Genomic DNA, 14666 nt, shown 5'->3' with positions numbered 1-14666 from the left:
TCATTTGTCCTTCAGTTCAGTTCAGTTCAGTCGCTCAATTGTGTCCGACTCTTTGCGACTCCATGAATCGCAGCACGCCAGGCCTCCCTGTCTATCACCAGCTCCCGGAGTTCACTGAGACTCACGTCCATCGAGTCAGTGATGCCATCCAGCCATCTCATCCTCTGTCGTCCCCTTCTCCTTCTGCCCCCAATCCCTCCCAGCATCAGAGTCTTTTCCAATGAGTCAACTCTTCGCATGAGGTGGCCAAAGTACTGGAGTTTCAGCTTCAGCATCATTCCTTCCAAAGAAATCCCAGGGCTGATCTCCTTCAGAATGGACTGGTTGGATCTCCTTGCAGTCCAAGGGATTCTCAAGAGTCTTCTCCAACACCACAGTTCAAAAGCATCAGTTCTTCGGCGCTCAGCCTTCTTCACAGTCCAACTCTCACATCCATATATGACCACTGGAAACAGTGTCAGACTTTATTTTTTTGGGCTCCAAAATCACTGCAGATGGTGACTGCAACCATGAAATTAAAAGACGCTTACTCCTTGGAAGGAAAGTTATGACCAACCTAGATAGCTTATTGAAAAGCAGAGACATTACTTTGCCAACAAAGGTCCGTCTAGTCATTTGTCATTAGGGAAATGCAAATCAAAATCACAATGAGCCATTACGTCACACTCACCTGGATGGATGGCTGATGAAAAAGACAATGGCAAGTGTCAGGATCTGGAGAAACTGGAACCTTTGTACATTGCTGATGGGAATGTAACATGGCCTTGCTACTTTAAAGAACAATTTGGCAGTGCCTGAAAATGTTAAGATGTGACCAGCAATTCTACTCTGAGGTATATACTAAAGAAAAAAGAAAATATATATCCACTTAAAAATATGCACACGAATGTTCATAGCAGCATTACTGATAACAGCCTAAAAGTTCCAAAACAAGCTAAATGTCCACCAATTGATGAATACGTAAACAAAGGCGGTACATTCACAGGATGGAATGAAGTACTGAAACATGCCACACACAGATGAGCAGCGAAACTGCGTTAAGTGAAAGTGACGTCGCTCAGTTGTGTCTGACTTTTTGTGACCCCATTGACTGTAGCCCACCAGGCTCCTCTGTCCATGGCATTTTCCAGGCAAGAGTACTGGAGTGGGTTGCCTTTCCTTCTCCAGGAGATCTTCCTGACCCACGAACTGAATCCGGGTCTCCCGCATTGTAGACAGAGGCTTTACTGTCTGGGCCACCAGGGAAGTCAAAGAACTGAAAGAAGTGAAGGAAGCTAGTCACAAAAAAAGACCACATACTACATAATTCCATTGACACAAAATGTCCAGAATAGGAAAATCCATAAAAGACAGGAACTAGGTGCCTAAGGGTGAGGATGGGAAGTGAATGATATTCAGGGCAGAGTTTCTTTCTGGGATGATGAGAATATTCTGAAAGTTGACTGGCTGATCACCGTACAATTCTAGAATATACTGTGAATTCAATTCTGTGAATATACTAGAAATCACTGAACTGTACCCTTTGAATGGGTGAATTTTATGATACGTTTATCTCGATAAAAGAGTTTCCTGAATGTGAAAAAGAAATCAACAAAAACTCTCTTGCTGGCATTTGACCACCTACACTGAATAGGCTGACGCAGCCTCCTAAATCCTGACAGTCTCTCATTGCCTTCTTCACTCCTAAGCACGCGCCTAGAGTGGAGAACTCTTGTGAGTTTCAAGCCATCAGTAACTGCACGCCACAAACTTTTTTTGGGTGAGAGTTCTAGGAAATGCAATAAATCTAGTCACATACCAAGGCAAGAGAAATTTACTACAAACTGAGACCGCAGAAAATTCCCATCCGCATGTCCATGAAACTCATCTATCCATAGAGCTGTTCCTCAGCCATCGAAGAAGGACAGACAGTATAATTAAAAAAGGCGACAGTCATCCCTGATGTCCTCCCCTGATCTGATCTATGGCCTTAGAAGCTGTTCTCTTCTCAACTCTGGCCTTAGGTACCTGGTCATTTTTCAGTCTTAGAAAACAAGTTCTGGGCAGGAAGGGCTCCAGAAAAGATCCCCAGGTTATTTCTGCCCGTATTTACTTCCTTCTTTCCCATGAATGATTTCCCTTCCATTTCAGACAAGATACAAATTTTAAAAGACTATAGTTAACACTTACTAATACCGTTGCTATATGCTTTCAGAGAAGAGGTGAATGGCATTTCCATAGCGTCTGTGTTTAAAAAAAAAAAATCTCTGAGCTATTTTTGCTGCTTTATTTCCTGAACGATAGCACCCTCTGCTGCTTGACATTGATAGAGACCTTTTTCTCCAGTAACTGAAGGGGAATCCCTCTTCTCTAGTAACTCTGGAAACCCTCCACCTTTAGGAAAAAGGACTCCTTCATGAAATGCTACAGAAGAACCTCATCTGAATAGGCCTAAGAAAATATGCACAATACATAGTTAGTAAAATATCTTTCCAAGAAAGAGTAAGTTTTAGACACACACACACACACTCACGCACGCACCCTGTTAAAAATGCCGTCCTTCACAGAGAGTACATGAAGAGCAGAGAGAAAGGGCCTGGTTCTGCCGCGAAGCACGCATGTCCACATCTAGGGTGACACCGGCAGCCCTGTCCCGCCCCAGGGCCCAGCACACAGCAGGCGCTCGGGCCACAGCCGAACAACCGCGCTTCCCCGAGATCCCCACTCTCAGCTGCCCGACTCAGCACACACGACAGACAGCCTCCGTCTGCCGACCATGCACAGGCACAGAGGCTGGTGCTGGCGGTAAAAATGCAAGTCTGTCTTGGCTCCCTCCCTCACAAACCTCCCTGATGGGAGGAAGATTAACCTGATGGCTCAGCAGGTAAAGAATCTGCCTGAAATAAAGGGGACACAGAAGACCCCTTGGGTCTGACCCAATCCCTGGGTCAGGGAGATCCCCTAGAGGACGAAATGGCAACCCACTCTAGTATTCTTGCGCAGAGAATGCCATGGACAGGGGAGCCTGGTATCCCACAGTTCAGAGGATCACAAGAGTCAGACGCGACTGAGCATTAGTGTGAAAGAATTCACTTGGGAGAGAGAAGGCGGCGTCACTTGAGATGCGTCTGGAAGCTCTGGTGCTTAGCGCAGACTCCTGCGTAGCTCCAACATGTGATCCTGATTTTATCAGGTAAATACTAAGACAGCTACCACATTTTATTTTAAAAAAAAAATCTGCTTGGGGGTGGGTGGGACATGCAGAGGGGCGGGGAGGGGAGGAAAAAGAAGTTAATTCCACCAGGGATGGAAGAATCAGGAAAGACTTCACAGAGGAGTCTTGAAAGACAGCGCTCATCAGACAGGCCGTGGAGGAGGACACCATCTGCAGGGAGACTCCCAGGAACGCGGCACCGCCTACACGTGGGCCTGAGTCGGGGCTGCGGCGCCACCGTGCTTACGTCTGCAGTGCAGCTGCCCCGCTGCAGGTGGGGGAGAGTCCTAGCTCTCTAACCTGGCTCCTCTCACCTCATTACCCCGAGCACTTTCAAGCATGAAATCCTGTTATCACGTATGAAGTCAGAGACACAGCCTGCCCCACTCAGAAACGCGTCGCCTGCTCCCCGGTGTGTTCTGCACACAGCCCGGGCGTGCAGCGGGCACCAGAGGCGTGCGCCTGCCCACTCCTCGCAGGCCGGCTGCTCTTCCCACAGCAGCCTCGGTGCACGGGAGGCTGGCGAGGAGCTCAGACTGTCCCCGGGACCTCAAAGACACTCCTCACAGAGGACCTCACCAGCACAGATGCTCTCTGACGGCCTGAGCAAAGCACTGGCTACAACAGACACCCAAAACAAACGCATAAAGTAAACATCAGGCACTGTGCCAAATGCCTGACATATGCTACAACACCAAAGTGTTACCCTTTCCTCTTCAAGGACATGGAAACCGAAGCCCAGAGCAAAAAGGAAGCCGCCCACCTTGCAGAGCCGGCAGGTGGGAAGGCAGAGCGGCAGACTGGGATGCGTGACCCAGGCCCTGGGATGGACCCGCCCACAGCACCAACACCCCAGGTACGCTGAACCTGGCAGCCCCGGGCACTCATGGGCAAGGGGAGACTGTTGGGGCCACGTCCAGCTCCATCCTTCCCCCCTCAGTCGGGGGAGCTCCAAGCAAGGTCCAGAGCAGGACTCCCCAGGGAGCCGCGTGCTAAGCTGTGAGCTCCTGGTGGGAGAAGCCCAGAAGGTTCAGTCCTGCTCGTGCGGGAAACGGGTCTGAAGGAGTTCTCCCTTTCTCTCTGGATGGGATGGTGTGAGATCTGAGAGCTGTGTCCCAGTACAGGAACCCCAGCAGCCAACAGCCCCGGAGGACCATGCCTGGTCTAGGCTGGGAGTGTCCACCCGAGGGTCAGGGCCCAAGGCTGCAGAGCGTGCACTTGCACGCTCAGAGGCGGCTCCGCACCTCCTCTTGGAGCGTGGCAGGCATTGGCACGGGCCACCAGTCCAGAGTCCAGGGACGAGGGGTCATGGCCCAGCGGGCGCCCTCCCCCTGGCTCTAGCAGCTCTCCCTCCGACCACTCCAACCCCGTGAGTGCACGGCAGCCCCCTCCTCTCTCCCCTCAAGTGCCACGTGGGGTGACGGGTGAGCCAACCATTTAAGAGAGCCTGCGAGCAAGCCACCCCAGCGACAGTGCCGACGGAGCAGTGCCCACCACCTTGGTAACCACCAAGTCACACGGCCAAAGGGCTCACAGTGTCCAGAGCCGTGCAGAGAGGCGGTGTTAAGGCAGCAGCCTTCTCAAGAAGACAGTCCAGATGCCAGGGACGAGTGACTGACTTGCCTGGCAGGGAAACATGGACCAGCTGGAGCTGACCCCCGCCCCACACCGCCCTCTGTCCAGCATGCACTGAATCAGCGCCCGCCTGGACGGGGCTACCAGAGCCATTCAGTGACACGGCGTACGCAGCACCACGCTGAGGAGTCTTCCACTGAGGCTCACGGGGAGACCCTATTTCTGTGCATATCGCTAGGAAATGATGACATTTTCTTACCATGCTCACACGCACACCGCGGGAGCAGCAGGATAACCAAGGCACAGGCTCTGTAATCGGGACACCGGGGTCAGAGTCGGCACCATTCCAAGCGGAAGGCACACAGATAACGGTGTGCACAGGGCACAAACGCCTCTCCAAAAGGGAAACGTGCAAAGACAGATCCTTATACTCGAAGTCCGCACTGTTCAATGCAATAACCGCTAAACCAGTTTTGAAGGGTAAAAACGTTGCCAACCCCCCCTCGAAACAGCCCAAATGCACTTAATATGTATCACTGAACATGTGCAAAGATTGCAGTAAATTGCTTCACAAGCGCAAATTATTGCAATCAGCATCTTGTTTTCTGGTTCTAAATTCAAAGCAAACTATTAACACAAGCCTGCTAACTCTTGCTATTATCACACATCCTCCTCCTAACAAAACCACATTTCCAGATGGACTGCCAAAATTAGTCAAGTGGCTCCTAAGAAAGACGACCAAGATTGACATGCCAGAAACTCATTTAGAAATGAAAGCTGGATTTAAATAAAGGAAACAGACACCCAAACACACCTTTCCTAAGGAAATATGGGTTGCGGTCTTTACTATCCAACTTCCACAGCTGCTCAGTGAGGCCCTTCGCGGGAACACTGGGACAGCTGGGCTGCTCCCGCGTCAGCATACTGACCAGCCCTCGGCCATGAGCGTGATGCGGGCTGGGTCCGATGAGGGGGGAGCGTCCTGCTAACAAATTCAGCACAAGCTATTTCAACTCAACCCAGACAAGGCGTGAAGGTTGCAGAATTCAGGCGCGAGGGTGGGCACCTCTGTGACAAGACTGGTTGCCATAACCAGTTTCAGACTTCTGCGTTTACTAGCGTTTGACATAAAGGCTGATTTTTTAGAAATGTATCCACCCCCAGCAACACATAAGTGAAGCAGAGGAGACGACTGCCGCGCATTCTATCGGCAGCCAGGCCTGCAGAACAGAATCGACTGTCAGAGCTGTCGGGTCCGGACTACGACCAGCCGCTCTGTCTCCCTCTGGAAAACTCAAGGCAGCAACGTTCATCTACGGCTGAGAGGCTCCCGGGCTCAGAACCAAGGTGGGCCCTGAGGCTAGGAAAGGAATCAGGTTCTCCATGCCAGAAGAGGCTCAGGCTGAAGGGAGACACCCTAGAATTCCTCTTCCCCGGGAGAAATAGCAGTCACAGAAGTCCTTCCGAGAAGGAAAAAGCAGCTCTGGTGTCTGACAGCACCTGGACCACACATGCTGAGGAAACAGAAAAGCCACTTACCACTGGCCAGCCTTAAAAGAAAAGTCTTTATCGGCGACGAGCAGGCGGAGCCTCTTCACTGATGGGGACTCGCTAGCCACTCCACACACCTTGGCTGCTGAAACGACCTGGAACCAAAAGATGATGCTGGCTGAGGTTAGGGGCACTCAACTCAGAAACAAACTCGCTTTCTAGTAACTGCATTTTTTTTTTTACTCTACAAAGATGTAGTTTTCAAAAATTGCAAAACAAGGTAAAGCATACTTTGCTTCAGAATTCTGCCTACCACCAGATGAACAACTTTCAATTATTTTGGGAGACTTGCTATCATACTCACTGAATTTTATTCTGCGTATAAAAACTGTCTCTTACGGGGACTGTTTAACAAGCGTGTGTTTGCCGAGTGTGCAGCGTGTGCCAGCACCAGGCTGGGGGCTCTGGAAAGAGCGGTCCCCCCGCCAGCCCCGTGAGGCCCTGCCTGCAGCCTGACTGCCCGGAGCAAGCACGCTAACGAGCGCCACGGTCAGCCGCAAACCTGGTTTGTCCTGAGCCTGCCTAAGTCCAAGTCACGCTGACTTCAGAAATGAAAAGCAAACACTTAGAAACTTTGTGTTCAGCAATTTTGAAGAGCAGACTGTGTCTCTGTTGTGACTCTAAGAACAGACAACAAATTGGATGTGCACTCCCTGTGTCTTTGTTTTCTTCATTTATCTTTTCCAGTTCATTTTTATTGTATTTTACAAGATATAAACAGTTCACAACCTTCAAACAGCAATGAAAACAGCCTTTTGCTACAGGTTGCTGGAGAAGAACTGTTTTAAATGACGTGTCTGATCTTCAGAAAACTCTAAAAAGGCCTGAGTCAGGCCCTCTTCAGTCCAGTGTCATCCATGCCCCACATTCCTCAAGCTCCACATGGTTCTACTTCCAACACCTTGTTTCTTCCGCCTTTGGGTCTCTCCTCCTCCCAGAGCTGGGACTTCTTCACAACAGGAGAGAGAAGACAGTAAGGCTCCCCGCCTCCTACTGCTTTGGGCTCCACTTCTGGCAGCAAATCCCACCAGCAGCCGGCGTCCAAATACAGACTTTCTGCCTGTGTTACCGCTCCGCTCCACCAGGGGGCGCCCCGGGGCTTGGTCAAGGTCAGGGGCCCTCCCCTCCTAATGTGAGCTTCAGTTCAGTCGCTCTGTCATGTCCGACTCTTGGCGACCTCATGGACCGCAGCACGCCAGGCCTCCCTGTCCATCACCAACTCCTGGAGTTCACCCAAACTCATGTCCATCGAGTCAGTGGTGCCATCCAACCATCTCATCCTGTCGTCCCCTTCTCCTCCCATCTTCAACCTTTCCCAGCATCAGGGTCTTTTCCAATGAGTCGGTTCTTTGCATCAGGTGGCCAAAGTATTGGAGTTTCAGCTTCAACATCAGTCCTTCCAACGAATGTGAGCTCATCCAGCCCCTTTTCTCCAGTAGGACCAAGTCTAGTCAAATGAGCAGTGGGAGACAACTCCTAAAATTCCACAGGAAAGCTCCAGATGCTGGTGGTCTCCCTGACCGCAAAGCACCTCTGAAAACGTGCTGGCTCTCTTGTGCTCCCGTAAGCCCCGCCACTGAGGACCTTTCTCGGCGTTCTCACCAGCCCTCTCTCCTGTCCCTGAGAGCACGTCGGGTCGGGTTGGCTCTGCCCTGCGGAGCCTCGGCCTGCGCCTGTGACCCCGGCCCCACCCACCCTGCTGAAAGGCTGCCTCGCTCAGCTCCCACCAGCCTTCCCCCACATCCAGCCTGCCCCCCAGACCCCCCGACTCATCAGACATGATGCCCGATGCTAGCGGCCCGTCCTCAGCAGCTCAGCCGACAAGAGGAAGCAGCAGAGGGTGGCTGTTTGCAGCCAGGGTCCCACAGCCACAGTGCGGCTGCGTAGCCTGGCTCTACCACGGGCCAGCCGTGTGAGCCCGGGCGCGTGTGTGAGCCCAGCCCCTCAGCTCGGCAACAGGAACAGCGTTGATGCAAAGCCTGTGTGAGTGACACTGCTGCCCCGAGCAACTGCTCAGTGAGCGTTCACTGCCGCTCACTACACTGACGGGGGCGAGCCCACCAGTGTGCTTCTGCCCTGACAAGGCGATCCCACACTCGGCCCACGCACCGCCGCACAGGCCACGTCATCACTGCCCCCGCACAGGGCCTCGAAGACTGCGCGCCCAACCCCAGGGGGCGCTTCTCATGGGCAGCAAGAACGGTGGCCTTGGAACCAGTCTCCACCTTATTTTGCTAGAACCAACTTAAAAGCCATACTGTCTTTATTTTGGAAATCCAGCCTTTAACCCCAGAATCTACTGATAATCTTCTATCCAACAAAACCTTCCCTGCCCCCGTGACGTTCTCGGGGCCCACGGTCACCGGGCTGCTGCCTCCTGTGACTTCCCCCAGGGCTAGGGGGCATCTTCTCCGACAACCAAACTCAACGCCCCGCCTCAGTTCTCAGCCTCCCTGATCTCTCTGAATCGGACACTTCCGACTTCCTCTGCACATCCCGAGGCCTCCCCCTTGCCTGGGACATGGGACACGGAACTCCCCCGTCCCCCCTGCCTCCCTGACCTGGTCCTCCTGCCCCTTCTCTGCTCCTCCCCCCACTCCTCACCAGGAGCCTCACCCCTGCTCGCTCTCCACCTCGGGGTCAAGGCCCTCAAGCACTCCCAAAGCTACTGTCCCTTCACCCCAACGCGGCATTCCTTTTCTGCCAACTGCCAGCTCACAGCTACACTCTGTGATGACAGCCAACATCTGAGGGGCATTAGCTCAGGTGTACTCCAGGTTCTGAGGCAGATGTTTAATGTACATTAATTCATGCAGCTAATACAGATAACCATATTCCCCGCCAAGAGACAGGACTATTACCCTCCATTCTGCAGAAGAGCAAACAGGAAGGCTGGGTGATGTGCTCACGATCACTCGGGCATGGGTGAGCCCAGAGTCACAGCCAGGTCTGCCTGGCCCTTGACCGCCTGAGAGCTCTGTCCCAAAGGCAAAGGCACTGACACGCACGGCCGCACCCACACGCTCCTTCCTCCCACAGCCCTTCTGGAGCCCGGGCCGAGGTAGAGAAGGCTGTGCCTCACTCAGGGGCCCTGCCAAAGCAGCCACCTCCCACCGCTGGGGCTTCCGTTCCGGGTCCACCCAGGACTTAGCATGTCAAACCCACAAGGGGCACAGGCACACACAGCCTGGCTCGTCCCTGATGCCGGAGCCAGCTCCATGAGCTCCCCTCACGCCTCCTCCCCTGGCTCACCCACCACCACCCTGAGCCAGGAATCCCACTCTTCTCGCTTGAATTTCTGTTGTTTCCGCCTGTCTATCCTACTTAGCACGTTTTATGTAAATAGAAATATTCATGAACATATCTTTTCCACACACAAACCAGAAGCCTCCTGCAGGTAGGAGACAGAACCGACATCTAGATCAACTCCCCACCTTAAGCACAGAGCTAAATGCATAGTTAACAGTCAGTAAATATCTGCAGAATGGATCAAAACTCTAACTCAAAGTGACCTAAAACTGGTTTCTAAAACAAAGGTTAGTAGAAATTCAGGAGCTTTTTATGGTCAAAACAGAAAGGAAAAAAGGAGGTGGGAGACCATTAAAGAAAGCCTGGCCTAGTTCATATTCAAAACACAGAAGAGGGCAGGGAAGACGGGGAGTTTTTCAGTGGGATAGGACTCTTCATTTGCCACACGCTCTAAACATCTTATTACAAAGACAAATAACAACGATCATCAGAGGACTCTCCATTACATTACTACTCTCAATTTTTTTTTTAGGTTTACTAAAAAGAAACATTTGTTTTCATTATTTTCTTTCAGTATAATAATTCGTGAAAACACAGCAAGAGCTCAATTATTTCACCTGTAACAGTGGGCTTCTGTCAGATTCATTAAAATCTAGGTAAGTGTGAGCTTTAAACACAGCCCAAAGAGTCACCTGGTGGCAGGGAAGTGACATTCACATTCATGGGGGGGGGGGGGGTGGGGGGGTGGGGGGCGGGGAGGGAGGCGCAGAGAACCTGAGCTGAAACACAAGCTTGCTAGGTCAGCAAACGCTAGACCATGTAAAATACCATCAGCAACCGTCTGCCAAAGTCCAAATAAAGAATTCAGTGAAGAAGGGAAAGGAGTTACACCTCCTATTGGAAAGGTCCACTTTTCATTTGGATAGCCTTCATGAAAATGTTCCCAGATGCTTTTTGCCTACTTATATTACCAAAGAAGGCAACATTCCTGTGGCGATTAGTCTAAATAATCTGGGCAAAAATGCAAACTGCCTTGCACAATCCCCGATTTTTAAAGACATGTTTCCCTCTTAACATTTTATTTTCTTAATACAAATACTGTTCACTATATACAGATTCCTGGCGACGTAGAGTGAAAAACACTAGCAAAATCTTCTTGAAGGCCACATCATTTTCATTCTGAAAATGATTTCATGATATTAAGATCTGTAGTCATGGCTCTGGTTATATGCTACTCTCTCTCTACTTTTAGTGAAAAGGGAAAACATGATGGAGAAACTGTATGTTTTTAACATGTGTACTTGTTCTCATACTCAATGAATCAGAAGATTCTGCAACTGAAACCTCACCAGCCACGTCCTAAGTTAAAACACATGGCAGGAAATGAAGTTCCCATAAAACAGCCCTTCTGCTGTTCAACAAAATCACAATACATCTGCCCGCTCCCAGTAGCACACGCTTTTCATGCTTTGACGGAGTCAGCACCTACAAGGAAATGCCATCCTACTGACTGAAAGGTTCTGTGGATGGTGTTTTGAGGTTCCTGCTGCTACAGAAGTCTCTGCAGGAAACGGGCCTTTCTCTGGGAAGCCCGGCTGCCTTCCCCCGTCCACGCCCATCCATTCTTTTGCTGGCCTAAAAACTGAGACCAAGCTAGGACTGGAGACAACCTGAAACAAAAACACAGCCGGGGCACAGAGCGTTTCAGGGCTGAAGGAACACTTAGTCGCTGTCAAGGATAGTGCGTCATCTTACACACAAGGGCACCAAGGCCCAGAGACATGATTTCAACTGAGGCCGGAGCAACCTGATGAGTAGGAATCTGATGACAAGAGGCAGGTTTTACGGAAGTCAATCACTGACGAGCAAAGCGCGCACACTCTGCCACCTGCACGACCTCTGCAGTGGCTGAGCCGCCGCCACCGCGGCCTGGTGTGAGTGCGCACTCGCTGGCTCCTCCTGAAGACTCCGCCGCCCACCCAGACCGAGTCTGCTCTCTGCCCCTCAAGCCTCCCCTCTCTCAGGCAGCACCCTCTCCTCCCTCGTCTCCATGACAACACACTCGCACAGGAGGAGACCGCCAGCGCCCACACACGGAGCTTACCAGGCACTGCGTGCACAGTAACTGACTCGACAGTCACAACAGCCCTAAGGAGCGAGTATCACTGACATCCCCACTTGGCACGTGAGAAGACTGAGGTCCTAGAGCCGCTGAGCGGCAAAGCTAATATTTGAATCCAGGTACGTGACTACTGTGCTCTGCTGCTTTTCAAAATACAACACACAAAACAAGCCTCTCCCTTCATCGAGCTGTTACCCGTGTCCCTGCTCCCATCCACATAAAAAACTGAAGCATGGTCTATGGTCCTGGCTCCACTTTCTTATTTCCCACTCGACTCCCCTCCACAGCCTGGCAGGCATTCACACTCGGCAATGTATGGAAGGCGGCCACTCCGGCCGCCCACTACCACCGCACAACGCCCAGCGCTGGCCACTCAGAATCCACGTGGCTGCCACGCCCTCCAGGAAGCGCTCTTCCCGCCGGCTTCACCCACACCTGCTCATCACCCTCCCGCCCCGTTTCCTCCACTGGCCCGTCCTCTTCCGCTTGACCGCTGGATGTGGGCGCATCCCAGGCGGAGTCCCGCAAGCCCGCCCCCCACCTCTCCACGGGGCTTACACTGTTCATCTCCAGCTGCGAACTCCAATCTCACACATCCAACTGCAGACTTCAGTTTCCATTTCAAACAACATAATCCGACACAGAACGCTTTTATCTCTCAATGTTTCTCTCTTTTTCACTATGGAAAACTTCAAGCACATACAAAACCAGTAAAAACAGCATAATCTCCACGTGGATTCAACGGATGACGTGAGCTGACAAAGCTCATAGCTGATCTCATCTCACCTGTAACTCCATCCACCTTCCACCTCCCACCCCAGGTTATCCCCAAACAGAGCCCTTTATTCCTTCCTCCAAACTTGTTCTTCTGTTTTAACAAGTATGTGCTACCATCATCATCTTCCCCGATTATCCAAACCCCAAAGCTAGAAGTCTCTGGCTCTCCCGCCCGCCCTCTTCTCTGTGTACACCCCCACCCACCTGTGAATCCCATCAACCCCACCCCACTCCCCACCACCCTGCTCTAAGCCACCATCATCTCTTCCAGGACTAAGTCGTGTCTGACTCTGGGACCCAATGGACTGCAGCCGGTCAGGTTCCTCTGTCCATGGGATTCCCAAGCAAGAATACTGGAGGGGGTTGCCATTTCCTTCTCCAGGAGACGTTCCAGACCCAGGGATTGAACCTAGGTCTCCTGCATTGCAGGCAGATTCTTTACCGTCTGAGCCATCAAGGAAGCCCCCCAGTAACCTCCAACTTGGTGTCAAAGCACAACAAAAGCAAAACAAAACCTCTGCAGGCCAGAAGAGAGTGGCATGATACACAATATTTAAAGTGACGACAGGGAAAAACCTATGACCATGAATACCCAGCAAGGCTCTCCTTTAGATCTGACGGAGAAATCAAAAGCTCTACAGATAAGCAAAAGCTAAAAGAATTCAGCACCACCAGACTGGCTTTACAACAAATACTAAAGGAACTTCTCTAAGCGGAAAAGGAAAGGCCACAACAGAAAACAAGAAAGTGATGGAACGGGAAGGCTCACTGGTAAAGACAAACATACAGTAAAGGGAGGGAAAGCCCACACACAAACAGGGCCTCAAAACCAGTCATCACGAGCAGAGGCGAGTATACGTACATGGCATTTCAAATGCATTTGTAATTAAGAGACCAGCAACTTAAAACCATCATATATATACACACACAGACTGCTATATCAAACCCCAACAACCGCAACTGAAAAATCTATAAGAAAAAGGAATCCAAACACAACATTAAAGATAGTCATCATATCACAGAAGAACAAAAGAGCAGCAAAGGAAGAAAAAAATATCTACAAAAACAGATCAAAAACAATGAACAAAATGGCAATACAGTAAGTCCCCCACATACGAACCTTCAAGTTGTTAACTTTCAAACATGCAACATGCATTCACATGTCCAATCACGTGAGTTCACATCTCTGTAAAAGTTATCTGTAAAAGCTGGATGCCTAGGTTAACTCTGTTGGACTTACAAATTGGACTTATGAACGCACTCCCAGAATGCAACTCATTCACATGTAGAAGACTGACTGTAAGAACATATATAAACGATAATCCTCTTATATGTAAATGAATTAAATACTTCAACCAAAAGACACAGACTGGCTGAATGGATATAAAAACAAGACCCATATATATGCTGTCTACAAGAGACCTGATTCAGATCTAGTGACACACACAGACTGAAAGTGAGGGGATGGAAAGAGAGATTCTGTGCAAATGGAAATCAAAAGAAAGCTGGAATAGCAATACTCGTATCAGACAAAATGGACTTTAAAATAAAGACTGTTAGAAGAGATAAAGAAGGACACTCTGATCTTTGATCAAAGCGTGTCCACTTTGAAGGACAAAATGATCAAAGAATCAATCCAAGAAGAAGATGTAACAATTGTAAACATGTGTGCCCATCACAGGAAGCACCTCCATATATAAGGCAAATGTTAACAAAAAGTGAGAATTGACAATAATGCCATAATAGTTACATCAATGAACAGATCATCCAGACAGAATAAAAGAACACAGCCCTTAAATGCCACATTAGATCAGATGGACGTAAGTGGTATTTATAGAGCATTCCATCTGAAAGTAGCAAGATTCAAATGTACATGGAACACCCTCCAGGACAGCTCACATGCGAGGCCACAGAGCAAGCCTCAGTAAATGTAAGAGAACTGAAATCATATCAAGTAATTTTTTCCAACCACAACATTACGAGATTAGAAATCAATTACAAGCAAAAAAACTGCAAAAAACATAAACATGTGGAGACTAAATACACAACCAATGAATCACTGAAGATGTCAAAGAAGAGATTAAAAAATACCTAAGAACAAATGCAAATGAAAACACAGCCATCCAAAACCTATGGGATGCAGCGAAAGCAGTTCTAAGAGATAAGTTTATAGCAATACAAGCTTACCTGAGGAATCAG

General features: G+C 50.1%; 1 protein-coding gene across 18 annotated transcripts in view; it reads right to left on the bottom strand.

The window, feature by feature from the left end:
- Window positions 1–14666, bottom strand: part of OXNAD1 (oxidoreductase NAD binding domain containing 1) — a 50785-nt gene that overhangs the window by 18923 nt on the left and 17196 nt on the right. For 15 of the 18 annotated variants that reach the window (XM_055569984.1, XM_055569983.1, XM_055569990.1 and 12 more), the window contains one exon: window positions 6308–6414. The exons of 2 other annotated variants lie outside the window; for them this stretch is intronic. In XM_055569984.1, the coding sequence (XP_055425959.1) occupies window positions 6308–6414 (107 nt within the window). Of the gene's footprint in view, window positions 1–6307; window positions 6415–13587; window positions 13745–14666 lie in introns of those variants that run through there. One more of the 18 variants, XM_055569993.1, reaches the window with a different exon arrangement.

This window comes from Bubalus kerabau, chromosome 2 (genome assembly GCF_029407905.1).
Source record: "Bubalus kerabau isolate K-KA32 ecotype Philippines breed swamp buffalo chromosome 2, PCC_UOA_SB_1v2, whole genome shotgun sequence".
Classification (NCBI taxonomy): Eukaryota; Metazoa; Chordata; class Mammalia; order Artiodactyla; family Bovidae; genus Bubalus; species Bubalus kerabau.
Note: the sequence above shows the minus strand (reverse complement) of the source record. Positions and strands in the feature narration are given on the sequence as shown.